The following is a 19,339-nucleotide window of genomic DNA, read 5'->3' as shown; positions in this document are numbered from 1 at the left end:
TGTTCATCAAGGATTGCCCACTCCCAAAGAAAATGCTATCTAGGATGATTTATTGATTGTTTAGCACAGTACTCTATACAAAATTTGTTCATATTTAAATTTTTGAAAAGATTTTATTTATTTATTCATGAGAGACACACACAGAGAGAGAGAGGCAGAGACATAGGCATGGTGAGAAGCAGGCACCCAGCGGGGAGCCTGATGCGGGATTCAATCCTAGGACCCTGGGATCACGACCTGAACCAAAGGCTGAGCCATTCAGGTGCCCTGTGTTTAGGGATTTTTGCTCCTACTCTTACTGCTGAGATATGTGTGTGTGTGTGTGTGTGTGTGTGTGTGTGTGTATCACATATGGATACTTATATATCACAAACACTGCACATAGCATTTTACTTTATACTCACTCTCTTTACAGTACAAATAAGCAGATATAATCCCAATTTCTAGAAATGTAAATTATAATATGAAGAGAATTTCAGTTTAACTGAGGCATAACGATATAATATAAAGAGAGAACACCCAAAATATTTATATTAAAGTTCAGAGTAGAGTGAAATTCATTAGTGTTAGTAAAATATTATAAATTATTGTTAATTATATATACATACATATACATATATATTTCTATATTTTGGAAGTATAATGCTAATAATGTGGAAAAGGTTATAACATAAAATTAAGAACATGGTTGTGGATATCAGCTCTGGGATTAAATGTTAGCTCTGGGCATGTAAACTGTAGGGTTGTCGGGAAGTTAAACTCCCTGATCCTCAGAGATAATACCTTTTTCATGGCACCGTTTCAATGATTGAGTGGTTAAAAGTCATTTCCCCCAAATATTACTTTTCTCTGTGTACTTCCCCAGCTGTTCACATATTTACATTTCACCTGTTATTTACTTAATATTTCTATGAAAGTACTCATATTGGTTTTTGTATTTAAAAAGAAAGCAATAAAGAGAAGCAGCATTTTTCTATTTCATGTGGAAACTAATACATACATGTTAGTATAAGAAATTTAGTGTATTTTTGATGATATCCATACAATTGTAATTGGGTTAATGCTAATACTAAATTAAGATGACTTAGAAGTAACTATGGTATAATTAAACTACTGTTCAGTAAATTGTGATTGTGATTATTGCTCATAATTAAAATAGTATGATAATAATAAAATACATTATATTTTATTAGAAATATTTTTAGGGAGAAGATAAAATCTCACTCTGGTAGCTAAGTAAAGAAATTTGGTAAATAGGTACCAATGATTCAGGCAGTATTCTGATTTCATTTACTTAAAACCTAATGTGATACAGTGTCCCAGTTTTTGCTTTAAAATATATCAGAAGGGAAATAGATTTGGTGCTTGAGGTCCAAGCAGGTGAGCAGATTGCATTTCTGTCAAGCCTCTATGTACTGACGCTGCTGGTTCTTAGTTCACACTTTGAGTACTACTGCTCTAAGTCATTTAGTCCACCTTCCCTTTTGTTCATTTGCACATTTACTTCTGTCTTTCAGTGAGAATAAATCTATACCTAGAAGGAATAAATCCACTTAAAGTAATAGGAGATTATTTTACATTAAGGGACTTCCCTAAATAATCTACAACAGGTTAGTCCTATTTCTTGACTTTGACAATCCATTTCACCTTCCCTAGCTCAATAATCCTAGTGATCCTGACTCAAAACAAATCTGCTATATCTACTTCTACCTATAGAAGTTGTAAGATTACATATCCCTCATCATTGTGCTCACTTTAGCAGCACATATAAACATATCCCTTATCATTTGGAAAGACCAAAGAGCATCAAATTTATGAATGGATGGAAATGTCTCTGTGTTCCAGATGGTTTAGGCTTTGGAGAAAGTTCTGTCATTAAACGTGTCCATGGACATTAAAGGTCTGAATCATGCTCTCCCACCATGCCTATCTCCCCTGCCCCACTGAAATCCATCATGAAGCCATGTCTCTGCTTTTAAATGGTATTTTTAGGGGTGCCTGGGTAGCTCACTTGGTTAAGCGTCTGTCCTCAACTGAGATCATAATTCTGGGTTTCTGGGACCAAGCCTCATATCAGGCTCCTTGCTCAATGGGAAATCTGCTTCTCCCTCGCCCTTTGCCCCTTCACTCCATTCATGCTCTATCTCTTTCTCTCTCAAATAAGTAAATAAAATCTTTAAAACATAAGTATATAAATGTGTTTTTAATCATGTCAAGGGTCTTAAGAGGATTGAAGAGCACCCTGGGAAGGATGACTTTGACTCTTGGCATGCACCCTACACTCAATCCTGCCTTCTGCTCCACCTCACTACTTGTCCTACAAAAAAAGACTCTATTTAAAATCTCATACTTATTACAGATTCCTCAGTTCCTCGTAATGCCTTGCAATGTTTTCCATTTTTTTTAAAGATTTATTCATTTATTTTAGAGAGAGATCAAGTGTGCTCTAGAATGGGGGGAAGAGCAGAGGGAAAGAATCTTCAGACTCCTCACTGAGTGCAGAGCCCCACTACAGACTGGGCCTCACAACCCATGAGAGGACCTCAGTGAAATCATGACCTCAGCTGAAACTAAGAATCAGATGGTCAACTGAGTGAGCCACCCAGGCACTCCACAAATATTTTTAAATCCATTTTTCCTTAACTGTTCCCTTGATTACTAATGTTACTGCCTTACAAATCCTGTTAACTATATTTCCAATCTCTCTTTACCTAATCTTTTTCTAATGTTTTTATGTCCTATAATATAATATCAGTTGTCACTTCTTTAGCTAGCTACCATTTTTCTAAAAATTTATCTAGTTTTGTATTCTCTGGTAGCAATCTAGAGTGAAATTTTCCCATTGATTCTCTCAAGCAAGGTTCATATTTCATTGTCACATTTGATTATTGGTTTATATAATGTTTGACAGATTTGTAATTGTTTATTTGCATGATTTCTAAAATTCCAGCTAGTGATTGCTCTTGTTTTCATTCATTTTTCATATTTTTAATAAATATCATCTGAATTTAATTTGTCATTTGAGTTGACTTACTTAGCTCATAACTCTTATGTGATCAGCTGAATATTCTCTTCTTAAGGTTTTTATTTGCAGTTATATTTTAGTTTATGTTGATTATGCAATTTTAATTTTGTATGTATTTTAGTGAATGATGTTACCCTATATATGCTTAAAAGTCAAGTCTTCAGTTTTGTTGAAGGGACAGATAACTGTATGATGGTCAGCAACTAAAGGTGTTACTAATTTTTCGGTCTTGAGCAGTCATTTTGTGTAACCACTACTAGTTTGAAAGTAAAAAGAATAATTGTGTTATGCATTAAGAGCTTTTACTATGGAAAACTGCGCCGGTTGTAACTGTTGTTCCTAGTTTCAATCTCTTGTGTTCTCTTCTAGTTCTTCTTCCTTTCCTTAACTCTCAGTGCCTTCAGAAAATCCTCTGCTGTCAAATTTCCAAATTCCCTCACCAAAAACTGTTGTTTCATGGAGTTATATCCATTTTTAGGAACTTTTTCTGAAATCCATTGATGTCTCCATCAAAATCTACCAGACCTTTGCCTTTCCTTTTCACTATACCAGTTTATCAGACAAATTATCTGATAATTTTTATGAGCAAATATGGATGCTTAATCACTTAAATATAGGGATGCCATTTATTGAACACAAGGGCAAGAAGTGTGATGGGACTTCTCAAGGACCGGCTAGAATCAGGAACTGGAAAGCTATATTTATTCACTGATTTTGTTCTGTTTAGAAAACACGGTCCAATTTGTTAATTCATCTCTATAGACATCATTTTGTTCCTCCATGCGTATGTTCATTCCAGAGCTCTCAATTTCCTGTTTGTATTAGCAAACCAGATGATCAGTCTCAGTTACACAGGAATGGGATGCCAAAGTAGGCCCACACTGGTATCAATTTCTAGCCCTTTATCAATAAACCATTTCCAGGAGAAGGATGTGTAGTACAATTGTAACCATTGAGGCTGACCCCTAAGGGTAAGAACAGCTGTTATGATTGTGGATTTTTCAGTCATGGAAAAACTTGGTATGAGGGTTCTTATTTATAAATGCATATTTGAAATTTAATATTATAAAAATAAAACTTGCAAATAATAAAGCACATTTGGGTAGATCATTATGATACCAAATGAAAAGAAAATAAACTATTCCTGAAGTAATCACTTTTAATTTTTTAAATTTATTTTCTTTTTGCATATTGTATAAACTTAGCATAGAGAAAAAATGCTTAATATGCAGCTTAACCATGTTCGTAGTGTAAACACACCCATGTTGTCAGTATCCAGATCAGCGATTGAGAGAATCAATAGAATATTACCAGCATCATAAAAATCCTCCTTCTAGTTTTTCTCTCATCACAAAATGTAACTACTACCTTGTCTTCTAATATCCAAGATGAGCTTTGCCTGTTTGTTAATTTTTCATAGATAGAACTATACATGTTTGGTTGTTTGGTCTGATTCTTTTGTTCAATATTATGTCTTAGGGTTTTATCTGTATTATTACATCATTGTAGTTTATTTTCAAAGCTACTTATTTTCAAAGTATCTAATTTTTATGATACTATATCTAGTCTAATGTCCATACACACTTGCATTATTTCTAGGTTTTGGCAATTCCAATAATACTGCTATGAGCATTTTCGTGCATGTGATTAGCTGTACATATAGACACATTCTTGTTGGATGTACTCCTAGAAGACATATTTCTAAGTAATAAAGTATGCATATATTAAATAGTGGAAAGGAGCTTTCCAAAATAGTATACCAATTTACGCCCAAACTGTCAGCATATGAGAATTCTAGGTTTTCTACATACTAGAGAACATATGATATTGTTGGCCTTTTTGGTTTTAGCCTTTAGACTGTCTAATCATATTACATTGTGTTTTAATTTACACTTTCTTGATGACTATTATGGTTGAACATCTTTTCATTTGAATATATATATATACACATATATATGTGTATATATATATATATATATTTGTGAAAGTGACAGGTCAGGTATTTTGTTAATTTTTCATTTGCTTTTGGGATACCTGGGTGGCTCAGCGGTTGAGTGTCTGCCTTTGGCTCAGAGTGTGATCCTGGGGTCCTGTGATTGAGTCCCACATCGGGCTCCCTGCATGGAGCCTGCTTCTCTCTCTGCCTGTGTCTCTGCCTCTCTCTGTCTCTCATGAATAAATAAATAAAATCTTTAAAAATTTTTAAATTTGTTTACACACACACACACACACACACACACACTCCATATACAGATCTTATGTCAGATAGATATATGGCAAATACCCTTCCCAAATTTGTGTCTTGACTTTTCACTATTCAGTTGATCCTTCTTTAAATGTACAAAATTAGACCTTTCTTGAAGTCCAATTTGTTGATCTTTGACCATAATTATGTTTGGTTATTTTGGTGTCTTGTTAAAGAAACTTTGACAACCTAGGATCATGAAGATGTATTCCTAGGTTATCTTCCAAATGAGTTTCGTTTTAGCTTTCATGTTTATATCTACAGTTATTTTTTGTATATTTGGCAGAATACCCCCAGACACAGAACCATTTTTAAAAAGGCAATTTACATTACAGTGCATTGCACTGGACCTTTGGTACCAGTAAAGTCACCATATATGTGTGAACTTGATGATCAGATCTATTCTATTCTATTGGTATATTTACATATCCTAGCACCAACAGCACACTGTCTTAATTGTAAGAAGTATAGCCATCTGGTACCAAAGGCTCCTCATCTTTGTTTTTAACAATAGCTTTGGCTATTCTTGACTTTTCATTACCATATTTTGGAGTCTGTGGTCAGTTTCTTTCAAAAATATCTGCTAAGAAACTGACAGATTGCATCAGAACAGTAGGTAAATGTTAAGGAAGATGTAGATTTTGTAGTACTAAGTCTTGCCATCCATGAATATGGTATATCCTCCATTAACTCATGCCTTCATCAGTGGCTGATAGTATTTAATGAATTTACTGTCTAAGAAAATATTGATATTCGAATGTTAAAACTGGTTTTACACACCTCAGCCCAAAGAAGATCATGAGGTATGCATTCCAGATATCCAATTTAACTCTAGTAGAATGGTGTTAAAAGTGATGATAAGATGAAGAGGACAAGATTTTCCAACTTTTTTCATATCGTAAGAAATAATGCATTTTCTCAAATGCTTTAATTTTCATAGTGTCCTTAACTTGACATTTTGAAGTGGTTGTTTTGGTATTTGCCTAACTCTTATGCAAATTTATTCTCCTTCTTTATCCTACATCTGGTATTTTTTAAAAAGTTTATGTTTAATGTCTAAGTCACAAAAATTCATTTTGGAAAGAAATATGGAATTTGATTCCTAGATTAACAAGGAAGAGGAGGGAAACTCTGTTTCTCACTAAATATTCATACAGCTAAATGAATTAGGTGTATGGTTGGTGGAAAAAATTTTTCAGGCATCCAAACCAAGAATGCGGTTTCTTTAATAGATCTAATCTCATATTCAGAGATTTTAGGAAAGAGAAAACTATTTTAGGCATGAAAAGAAGGCATTATATATTAGTTTGTCAGATGTGATTTTCAAGTGACTATCTTCACATCGAGAAAATAAGCTCTGTGTATATCTTCATCATCATCATGATCATGATCATCTATCTATCATTCTTTTCAATACTGACTGAGGACATTTACACTATATTTACACTATTTACACTATCCCATTATCTTTGATTTACTGTAGAATTGGATATATTTCACATATTTTTCACATCTCAGAGAAAAGACTAGTGACCTAGGAGCTAGAATACATCTGAAAATATACCTTTAAAACAATATTTATCATCTTTTATGACAGAATCACAGAGTTATAAGAGAAAAGAAACTATTCATTGACAAAGAATTATTGAGTGTCTCACATTTAGCAATTTTTGGTAAACAATGGATAAAGGTTCAGATTGTTTTGATCTGAAAGATTTATGTAATAAATAAGTATTCTGACTTTTAACTTTATATCTACTCTTCTGATGAAGTGAAATGTCTGCTTTCACAAATGTTATACAATGTCAAATTGTTTCATGGTGATGGAAATGCATTTAATAAATACATTATCAGGATTATTTAGATATAATAATATTGAAACAACTAATAATTATAATAATAACTAATTATTCAACTATTATTCATAATAATTATAATAACAACTAATCAACTATATTCATGTTCATGATGGGCCATGGACTTTGTCCTATAATAAGCTTATGGAGTAGGTACTAAAAGAATTCCCATTTTACAAATAAAGAAATTCAAGTTCTGAGACATTAGGTGGAAGGCCAGGGTTTCACAGTCAGTAGAAGGCATAGTGATAGATTCAAATTCAGGTTTATCCCACTACACAGCTATGCTTTAACATTTTAACATTCTACTGCATTCTATGGACACAAACACAAAATACATATCTTTGTCGTGAATTTCCAAGTGACAGCATATTTGCACATATAACACACATGTCTATTAACCATTTGAGAAGTGGATTCCTTTTAGTTTTTGGCTATTAAGAGCAGAGTTACAATGAACAAGTATGTACAAGAGTTTGTATTAACATGTATTTTCTTTTCTCTTGGGTAACTATGTAGGGGTGAAATTCTTGGTTGTTAGGAAAATGTATATTTTATATTTTAATATATTGCCAGACTGTTTTTTAGAGTGGTGGTATCATTTTGCATTCCTAAAAGCAACACATGAGAGTTCCAGTGGCTCCATCTTCTCAGCAGCACTTAATATTGTCATTCTCTTGAAAATTTTAGCAAATTTAGTGAGTGTATAGTAGTGTTATGTTGTGATTTTATTTTGAATTTCACTGATGACTAATAATGAAAATATTCTAATATCCACTAATGACTAATGCTGAAAATATTCTGAGATGCTTATATGCCAGTTGTACATCTTACTTGGTTTGTGTGTTCAAGTTTGTTGCCCATATTTTAAAATTGAGTTGTTTATCATCTTATTGAGTTTTAGAATCCTTTTACATTCTAAATACAAGTCTTTTATCATACATTATTTCCATCTCTGCCCCATTCTATGGCTTGTTTTTCTTTTTGAAGAGTGCCTTTTTTTCACATTAAAACATTCATAATTGGAGTATTTTTATTTTATGTACAATGAGTTGGCATCAAAGTAGGTATCTTGGACATCTGCAGTTAAGGTAGGTATCTTGGATGACCCATTCAAGGAAGTTCACTTAATCCAACTTAATGAAGCCTATATCCTTGGTGTACTGACGGAAACACTGGCGGCACAAGTTGAGGCCGTATTTCCCGATCAGACCGTGCCGTTTTGAACAGACGCGGCAAGAACGAGAGCCCTGGCCAAACTTCCTCGGGTGGCTCCAGTAGAGCTGCTGGTGACCCATCTTGCTCTTTCGGATGCAATGAAGCAAAAAAAAAAAAAAAAAAAAAAAAAAAAAAAAAACAAAAAACTGAAGAGTGCCTTTTGAAGAGAATTTTTTTTTTAATTTGATGACATCCAATTTACTATTTTGTCCTTAACATTTGTACTTAACTGTCCAAACTAAGAAATATTTGCCCATCTCAAGGTTATAAACATTTTCTACCATGTTTTCTTTTGGAGTTTTCTATTTCCACCTATAATATTTTAGTTTATGGTCAATTTCAAATTAATATTTGTGTATCATGTGAGGTAAATATCAAGGTTAATTATTTTGTTTATGGATACCCAATAACTTCCACACCATTTGTCAGACTATGCTTTCCAAACTGGCACCTTGGCACTTTTGTGGATAAATCAAAGGACTGTATAAGGGTAGACCTATTTCTAGACTCTTTGTGCTATTGACCATGATGTGTATTCTTACTCTAATTTATTGATTACTGTAGGCTCTATAGTAAGTCTTGAGACCATATAGTGCAAGTTCTTCAACTCTGTTATTCATTTTCTAAACTGTTTTAGCTATGGCTTTTACATTTCCATGTAATATTTATAATCAGTTTGTCAAGTTCTACAGAAATCCTGTGGGGATTTTGATTGATTTAATGTTGAATCTAAAAAAACATATTGTAGAGAATCATCTTAATATTTAGTTTTCTGATCCATGAATATGTTTTTTTAAGATGTATTTATTTTAGAGAAAGAGAGTGGCAGGGAGGGTTGAGGGAGAGGGATCAAGAATCTCGAGTAGACTTTACTCAGTGGGCAGAGCTCAACTTGGGGCTCTGTCTCACAACCCTGAGATCATGATGTGAGTGGAAACTAAGAGCCAGATGCTTGACCAGCTGCACCACCCAGATGCCTCCATGAACATAGTTTAATTTAATTGCTGTTAGTAGACGCATATATAAATTGCTGTTAGTAGACACATATATAATTCTATAACATGTTAATATTATTTTATATTGGATAATGGTTATTGTGTGTTTGTGTGTGTATAATACCCTAGTGGTATTTTATCTCTTATTAAACTCTGACTGATACAGTCATCTGTAACAATTTTTAAAAATCAATAAAAGCTTTTTATGTCAAAGGAATGATGTCACATGTCTAATTAAATGCCAGTGTTGCATATTGGGCATAATAATGCCTGTGCAATTAGATCTCTTTTCAAAAACCAGCTCAGACTTATATTCCATGTGACCCTGGAGAAGCTATATAACTTCTTTGAGCTTATTTTCCTCATTGGTGAAATCAGATTGTGAGAACTACCAGAGATAACAGATCAAGTGCCTAATACTTACCCAAGCACTTAAAGAAATGATAGATACAATTACTTGTATTGTTGTGGCTGTCAGAATTAGTACTAAAGACATGGGTAATTTCATCTCTATAAAATCATCTATCCATATAATAATATTTAAGGAGACACAATGATAACAGTGTTTTCTCTCTGGCAGAATCATAATAGCACTTTATTCCAGGGAGGGCATTTTGTTGCTAAAGTACTAAAAATGCTTTTTAAGAGGAAAAACAATCTGTATGCTTAAGTAAAATTAATAATAGAATTTAAAAAATAACACTTCTTGAACATTTGTGAAAGAATCCCATTCACATTTTAGAATTGAGTTATAGTTCACATGCAATAGAAGAACGGCACAGATGTCAAATGTTCATTTTGATGCATTCTAACAGTTGTATACACCCCAAAACAAGGCAAAAAAACGTTATGATCATCCTCCGGCCCCTTTCTAGTCAATTTCCTCACTGAGTCCACACAATCTTATTTCTGTCACCAAAATTTACTTGTGCCAATCCTGTGAATTCATAGAAAAGTGTTTGGTCTCTATCATGCCACATAATGTTGCGATGATTCCATGTTGCTACATTTATCAACCCTTGTTCCTTTTATTGTTGACTAGTAGTATTCCATTGTATGAATATGCTACACATGTTGTTTATACCACTCTTCTGAAGATAGACATTTGGATTGTTTTTAATTTTTTGGCTATTGTATATAAGACTGCTAAGAACCTTCTTAGAAAAATTATTTTTAGATAGGTCTTTATGTCTCCTGAGTGAAGATCTAAGTGTGAGTTTTTGTGTCATAGGGTGCTGATATATTTAACTTTCTATGAAACTGCCAAACATATATCCCAACTTGTAATAGTTTATGCTCCCATCAACAATGTATGAAAGCTACAGTTGCTCCACCTGATTACCAACATTTGGTATTGTCAGCCTTTCAAAATTTAACCATGTAAGTATGTACAAAATGGAAACTAATTCTAGTTTCAGTTTGCACATGCTTGATGACTAGTAGCGTAGATCTTTTTTTTCACTTGCTTATTGGTCAGTTGTACATCTTCTATTGTGAAATGTCTATTTAGATATACGCATATTTTTGTTATTTTTCATTATTTTTATAGCAGTGTAAAAATAAATATTGTTTATATAAGTTTATATAAATATTGTTTATATAAGATGTATATATTGAAGATAAATATCCACATCTCTACCTTCCATTTTTATTTTCTTAATTCTATATTTTGATGAAGTCTAATTTATCCGTATTAACAGACCTTTATGGCTAGTGTTTTATGTATTTTATTTTTTTCATAATAAATTTTAGAACCAACTTGTCAGTTTCTTTAAAAATCCTGCAACAATTTTGACTGGGATTTAGTTCAACCAATTGTTTGTTTTGGTGAGAACAGAAAGTGATGTCCTTCAATCCATCTTATGGTGTATTTCTCCATTTATTTAGATCATCTTTGGTTTTTCTCAACAATTGTTTATGGTTTGTGGTGTAGGTGGAGATTGCACTCAATTTATACCTACTTATTTGATATTTAGACATGCAAATTGTATGTTACAATTTTATTTTCCAATTGCTCTCTAATGAGATATAGACCTATCATTGGACTTTGATTATCCCTTGGCCTTGCTAAATTCACTAATTCCAGTATTTAAAAAAAATCTTGAGTTTTTCCTATATACATATTTATGTCATAAATAATGCATAAAATATTAATTTTTCTTTCCCTTCCTTTTTTATTACTTTTTTTTGTTTCATTTTAGTGGCTAGACTTCTAGTACAATGTTGAATAGAAGTGGTGGGAGAAGATACCCTTTCTTGTTTCTTATGTTAGGGGCAAAGCCTTCAATGGTTCACATTAAGTAGAGATTTAGTTTTTCTTACCAGTGCTTTTTGTCAGATTGAAGACTTTTCCTTCTATTTATATTTTCCTGAAAATCTTTTATCATTCCAATTATTATAATGATACTATGTTTCTCTATCTCATTTTATCACTGTAATTTACATTGATTAATTTTCTAATGTTAAATTAACCTTGTATTCTTGGAATAAATTCTACATGTTTATGATATATTATTTTTATATATTGTTAGATGTTAGTTACTAATATTGCCTTAAGCTATTTGTATTTATGATCATGAATGTTAATTGGTCTGCCTTTATTTTGTCGGGTTGTGCTATCACAGTTATGCTGATTTCATAAATCAAGTTAATTAGTGCTCCTTCTTTTAATTTGAAAGATTCATATTATTTCTATCCTAAATGTTTGATAGTACCCATAAGTGAAAGGATCTAGACTCAAAGATTTCTGTGGGATTTTTTTAAGTTTCTATTTTAATTCCAGTTAGTTATAATACAGTGTTATATTATTTTCAGGTTTACAATATAGCAATTCAACAATTCCATACAGTATCTGGTGCTCATCATGACAAGTCTACTCCTTAATCCCCATCACCTATTTAATCCATCCTCCCCCACCCTCTCCCCTCTGGTAACCATAAATTTGTTCTTTGTAATTAAGAGTTTGTTTCTTAATTTGTCTCTTTTTCCCCCTTTGCTCATTTGTTTGTTTCTTAAATTTCATAGATGAGTGAAATCATGTGGTATTAGTTTTTCTCTGATTGACTTATTCTCTCTAGCTCCATGTATGTCATTGCAAATAGCAAGATTTCATTCTTCTTCTTTCTTTTTAATGGCTGAGTAATATTTAATTACACACACACACACACACAACATCTTTTCCATTCATCAGTTAATGGACACTTAGGATGTTTCTATAGTTTGGCTATTGTAAATAACCTTGCTATAAACATTGGGTTGTGTGTATCACTTTGAATTAATATTTTTGTATTTTGGGGATACATGCCTAGTAGTGCAATTGATAGATCATAGGGTAGTTCTATGTTTAACTTGTTGAAGAAACTCCATACTGTTTTTCAGAGAGTGGCTGCACCAGTTTGAATTCCCACCAATAGTGCAAGAGGATTCTTCTTTTTTCTACATCCTCATCAACACCTATCATTTCTTGTGTTGTTGATTTTAGTCATTCTGACATTTGGAAGATGATACCTCACTGTAGCTTTGATTTGTATTTCCCTGATGATCAGTGATACTGAGCATCTTTTCATGTGTCTATTGGCCGTCTGTATGTCTTCTTTAGGAAAATGTCTTTTCATGTCTGATGCCCATTTTTAAATTGAATTATTTGGTGTTTGGGTGGTGAATTTTATAAACTCTTTATATATTTTGGATACTAACCCTTTATCAGATACGGTATTTCACAAATCAATCAACATGATATACCACATTAATAAAAGAAAAGAACTAAATGATCATTTTTCAATAGATGCAGAAAAAGCATTTGAAAAAAAATACAATATCCATTCATGATAAAAACCCTCAACAAAATAGATTTAGAGGGAGTTTAACATCAACATAATAAAGACCATATATGAAAAACCTACTGCAAGTGTCATCCTCAATAGGGAAAAACTGAGAGCTTTTCCTCTACTATCAAGACAAGGATGTCCACTCTCACCACTTATTTAACATAGTACTAGAAGTCCTAGTCACAGGAGTCACATAACAAAAAGAAATAAAAGTCTTCAATAAATAAATAAATAAATAAATAAATAAATAAATGTCATCCAAATTGGCAAGGAACAAGTAAAACTTTCTCTTCTTGCAGATGACATGATACTCTATATAGAAAACCTAAAACACTCTACCAAAAAACTGCTGGAACTAATATACTAGTTTAGTAAAGTCACAAAATACAAAATCAATATACAGAAACTGGTTGCATTTCTATATACCAGTACTGAAGCAGCAAAAGGAAATTAAAGAATCTCTTCCATTTACAATTGCACCAAAAACCATAAGATACCTAGGAATAAACCTAAGCAAAGAGGAGAAAGACTTATAGCCTGAAACCCATGAAACACTGATGAAAGAAATTGAAGAAGACACAAAGAAATGGAAAGACATTCTATGCTTGTGGATTGGAAGAACAAATATTCTTAAAATGTCTATACTACTCAAAGGAATGTATACATTTAATGCATTCCCTATCAAAATACCAACAGCATTTTTCACAGAGCTATAACAAACAATCCTAAAATCTGTATGGAGCCACAAAAGGTCCCAAGTAGCCAAAACAACCTTGAAAAAGAAAAACAAAACTGGAAGCATCACAATTCCAGACTTCAAGCTCTATTATAAAGCTGTAGTCATCAAAAAAGCATAGCACTAGCCCCAAAATAGGTGTAGATCCATAGAAAAGAACAGAAAACCCAGAAGTTAACCCTCAACTATATGGTCAATTAAACTTCAACAAAGCAGGAAATAATATCCAATGGGAAAAAATATCTTCAACAAATGGTGTTGGGAACACTGGACAGCTACCTTCATAAGAATAAATCTGGACAACTTTCTTGCACCATATACACAAATAGATTCAAAATGGATTAAATACCTAAATGTGAGACTTGAAATCATAAGAATCCTAGAGAACACAAGCAGAAACCTCTTTTACATGGCCATACTAACTTCTTTCTAAATATTTCTCCTGAGGCAAGGGAAGCAAAAGCAAAAATAACTGTTGAGACCATCACAATAAAAAGCTTCTGCACAGCAAAGGCAACAATCATCAAAACTAAAAGGCAGTCTATGGAATGGGAGAAGATATTTGCAGTTTCTGTAATTTTTATTTTTCAAGGAATTTATTTTATCTGAGTTTCTGAATTTATTAGCATAGTAGGAGTTCATAAGTTTTATTAGTTTTTTTCCAAAGATGCAACTGCTACCTTTATATATCTATTATTTGTCATTTACCTCATTAGCTTTTTTCAATTTTTTATTATTTCATTTAAAATTCCCTTTGGTTTTAAACTTAATCTTCTTAAATTTATTTTAAGTTAACTGAGACATTTTTATGGTCCAAATTATGCTGAATCTTATGAATATTCCATGAGAACATGAAAAAATGTATTCTACCTTTGGTGACTGTATTGTTTTATAAAAGTCAACTCATTCGAAGTGATTGATGGTAATTGTGTAAATATTCTATATTTCTACTGAATTTTTGTCTACTTTTTCCTTCATGTATTTTTCCACTAATTTGTTTTCTATATTCTAATTTTTATTGTTTACTTAATTTTGCTCACTTACCAAATATCCTGTTTTTTTTGCTGCTGTTACTAATGTCAGAAATTTAATAACATCAAAGAACAAAGATTTATTATCTCACTTTCTGTGAGTTAAGTGTCTAGGTATGTGTTACCTGGGTCCTGTGCTCAAGTTCTCACCTAGCTGAAATTCAGGTATTGGCTGGGGTTACAGTTTCACCTTAGATTTAGGGTCCTCTTACAAGATCACACCAGTATTTTTCACAGAATTTCCTTGAGGTTATAGGATCTATGTCCTTCATGACTATTAGTTGGGGTTCACTCTCAGTTCTTGGAGGCTGCCCTCAAAACCTAGCCATGTGGTGCTCTCACAATATAGCAATTTATTTTTGCAAAACCAGCAGGAGGAGCTCTCATTAGTCTCCATTGGCAAGGTCTTATTTAACATAGCATAATCATGTTATGATTATCACATATCATGTGTGATTATCACATTCACTAACTTTGTCATGTGGTGTAACTTAAGGCAATGACTCTTTCATGGTAGTCACCAGTCTCACCTATACCCAGGGGAAGAAGATTGATTATTCAGAAATGTACAGAAAGGGGCCAGTGTTTTGGGAACCACTGTAGAATTTGTCTACCTCAAGGAGAAATCAAATGAATCAATACCATTTTTCTGTTGTATATTAAAAGTCTCCAAGTGCATAAAACTACTGTAATAAATTTATAATTAACTGGTGGCTCCTTGCAGTAACAGGCTTGGGCATGGAAACATGGCAGTAGGGCCTGAGCCATGTTTGAAGATCCATGCTTTATAAAGATGAGAGAGATTTTAGTTACCTTAGGAATATCTTGGAGTAGAAGTTTGTATAAGAGGGCCTAGGCACTGCCTTGTGGCAAAAGGATTTCAAAAAAGAATTCACTGCCAGGATGCCTGGGTGGCTCAAGTCCATTCATTAAGCATCGGATTCTTGATTTTGCTTAGGTCATGATCTCAGGGTTATGAGACTGAGCCCTGGATTGGGCACTGTGCTGAGCATGGAGCCTACTTGAGATTCTCTCTCTCTTCCCCTCTCCCTTCCCTCCCCAACCCCTCTCCATGTGCTCTCATGCCCTCTCTCTCTCTCTCTCAAAAAAAAAAAAAAAAAAAAAAAAAAAAAAAAAGAATAAATAAATTCACTGCCTAAAACATACAACGAAGGAACTTAAGGGAACAAAAAAGTTACAGGACGTTTGGGTGTCTCAGCGGTTGAGCACCTGCCTTCAGTCCAGGGCATGATCCCGGGATCTGGGATGGAGTCCCACATCAGGCTCCCTGCACGGAGCTGCCTATGTCTCTGCCTCTCTCTCTCTCTTTCTGTCTCTCATGAATAAATAAAGTCTTTTTAAAAAAAACTTTTAAAAAAAGTTGAAAAGATACTTTTTGAGTAAAATATGTTGCACTTGTGACCTGAACACACCTAGTAACCATAAAATTTTAGTAAAGGCCATAAAATTTATCAAAATAAATTAATATGTTCAGAATTCTTGTTGAAACCAGTGAGAGGATTCAATTCCATGTCATAGGGGATGTGGGGGCAAACTGGAATCAGTCTGGGTAGACGAGAAGACTGACATCTCTCTGACATTGGAATTTGCTATTTCATAAATATATAATCAGTCCTTAATACATTTTGTGATGAGAAAGTGGGGAGAAAACATCTTTCCCTCCTTTTCTTCCCCTTAATCCCTTTCTGGCTGCGGGTTAGCTTAATGACTCTTACACAGTATTTTAGAAATATTTGGCTATTTCTTAAACTTCTTAGAAGTTTAATTGTAGGAATTAAAATCTTAGAAGTTTTAATTGTAGGAATAATTAGCTGTGAATACAGAGTTTCATAAAATGTTGATTTCACTTAAAAAACTACTTCTGAATATTTACACAGTTCAGAAAAATACATATAGCAAAATAACACTGATCCATATTTTCCCTTCCTGTGGAAATCTTAGCCTATTTGCTTTCTTTATTCTGCTTGTTTTCCTCCTCCTTTTTTTGCTCCTCTCTCTATCTCAATTTACTACTCTATTGATTTTATTAAAATTATACCTGCACAGTGTAACCAATTAAATAATTAAACAATTACACAGTGATTAATTGCAAGATGAAAATGAAAACAATAACAATAAAATACACTATAAACCCAACCCACTGCTATGAACATTACATTTCATATTTTACATGTAGTAGAGAGGTAAAGAGAATAATAGGCATAAAGAGGTCACATAATTACAGCTACTTTTAATTTCAGAGTAGTAATTTGAATTTTTAAATTTAATAGCAGATGAGAACCTCAAAATTGAGTAAATAAATGAACTTCAAATAAATATTTTTCCACTGCAAGAAATATTAATAAATGATCCTTTTGGTTGAAAAAAGAGATTATAAAATGCATTAATAGTTGGATTCTATTCTTTATCTCAAGTTATCTCTGTTTTTGTTTCAAATAACTGAATGACATTTACAGTGTTGATAATATTCTTGGTTTATATTTGCTTTCACTCAGACATTTGTAGATGTTGCTTTATTATCTTCGGACATCGAATCTTGCCGCAGGTATGTCCATAGACAGCCAGCCTGGTTTTTCTCTATTAGTTAGTTAGGTTAGTGTGTTTTCCTTTCTGGGTGCTTAAAGAATTCTTTTTTTCCCCCCCATCTTTGGGATACTAAGCTCTTTCTAAAAGTGAAGTATCTGCATCAACTTTGAAACATGAAAGATTATTAAATTTATAGTTTTTCCTTATTGAAAGAAAAAAGAATTCTTACATAATTCCATCTCCTTTGCCAGCTTTTTTAGTTTTCTATGAAATAATGTCATGATAAATTAAATTCTTTTGACTTTTTCACTTGTATTCATTTTGCTTACCTTAATTATTCCTTTTATATCATGATTTAGTTCTTCTTCTATTTGGATCCTTCCTATTTTTTAAAAGATTTTATTTATTTATTCATGAAAGACACACACAGAGAGAGAGGCAAAGACTTAGGCAGAGGGAGAGGCAGGCTCCCTACAGATATCCTGATGTGGGACTCGATCCCACGACTCTGGGATCATGCCCTGAGCTGAAGGCAGAGGCTCCACTGCTGAACTACCCAGGCATCCAACTCCTTCCTATTTTTAAACTTATTGTCTAGCATTGTAATGATGACACCCCTTTGCCCTGCAGTGTTTGTTTGTGATTTTCATCTCCTACTGTCATTTATTTATTGTTGTTATACGCTGTTTTGTTAAATTCATATTCTTACTAATTTGTCCTCTTTTGTGAAGCAATTATGAGGAATTTCATTCTATTTGAGATTTTAATTTTTTTCTGAAACTGATTATTTACTTTCCTATTACATCCTACTTCCCCTCCTTTTTAAATTTCTCCATTGCTCCTTCCCTTTCTGCCTTCTTTTTTTCTTCATGCTTTCTGTCCTTTGAATTATATCTGCATTATTACTGCCTTTCTTTCATCTTGATTCTGCTGACGATATCCTGCCCATTAACTCTTTTGCACTCAGAGTGAATGGATCTTGACTTCTCTCCTCTAGTGTCTAATTTGTCTTCCCCTCCAAGCTAGAGATGAGAGTTGGTGATTGTATATCTTAACCACATTCCTGCAGATCAAGAAGGAATGGTAGGGTAAAGGGTGTGAAGGTGAGGGGAGTCAGGAGAGCTCAAAAGAAGTTTTGGAAGCAGAAGTCCTGAAGCAGATTTCAGTCTCTCTAATTGGATTTTTTTTTCATGGAAAACATAGGCTTTGGAATCTTTTCACCTCTGATATGTAGCCCTGGAGGAGTCTTTAGTTAATTGAGTTATTCCCTTTGTTATCTTCTTTGGGTTTACCTATAGATTCCATTACTTCTCCACACAAAAGGAACAGATAAAATGGATGTCTACTCAGTTGCTTCATTCCAAATTTTGGAAAGCATTTACAGTGAGTAGTCATGAGATTTTATTAACTAATTAGTAAAGGGGCTAACGCATGAGAATAGTGTTAGGAATCAAGTGGTTTATCACCAATATTATCTGCTAAAGACTCTTCTGTGTTTTTTTTTTTTAATTTCCTTGTATACAAGTTGTTCAGTTCAAGCAAATTCTGTTAGGTTATCCTCTTTTACTTGTTTGTATTTTTTGGTTTGGTTTTGCTATTATTTCTTTTTTTCAAGAGAGTGGTAGTTCATATTTTTGTGCTTAGAGAATGGCAATTATGTTATATTTGCAGTCCTCTACCTTTACCCAGAACCCAGAACTTCTTAACAACTCTGAAAAATAAAGATTGATTTCTTATTTTTTCTATTTAAAAAAGTAGTACAGCTGTTTTCATTTTCTTCCATTGATTTCTGATAATCACTTTTCATAAATGTGAAAAAAACTGTACAGTTTCAGGTGAAAACTGAAATTAAATCATTA

General features: G+C 33.0%; 1 protein-coding gene across 1 annotated transcript; it reads right to left on the bottom strand.

Annotated features, from left to right (window-relative positions):
* Positions 1-8,122: 8,122 nt before the first annotated feature.
* LOC129522300 (40S ribosomal protein S29-like) lies at positions 8,123-8,452 on the bottom strand. The gene has a single exon (XM_055344456.1). The coding sequence runs from the start codon at positions 8,422-8,424 to the stop codon at positions 8,254-8,256; it is 171 nt and encodes a 56-aa protein (XP_055200431.1). The 5' UTR covers positions 8,425-8,452; the 3' UTR covers positions 8,123-8,253.
* Between the last annotated feature and the right edge of the window lie 10,887 nt (positions 8,453-19,339).

Source organism: Nyctereutes procyonoides, unplaced genomic scaffold (genome assembly GCF_905146905.1).
Source record: "Nyctereutes procyonoides isolate TBG_1078 unplaced genomic scaffold, NYPRO_anot_genome, whole genome shotgun sequence".
In the NCBI taxonomy this organism is placed as follows: domain Eukaryota; kingdom Metazoa; phylum Chordata; class Mammalia; order Carnivora; family Canidae; genus Nyctereutes; species Nyctereutes procyonoides.
The sequence above is the reverse complement of the archived record's forward strand: the minus strand, read 5'-3'. Positions and strand labels throughout refer to the sequence as shown.

Excerpts from the sequence above, each read along its gene's own strand:
- LOC129522300 (XM_055344456.1), bottom strand. The coding sequence starts at position 8,424 with ATGGGTCACCAGCAGCTCTACTGGAGCCACCCGAGGAAGTTTGGCCAG.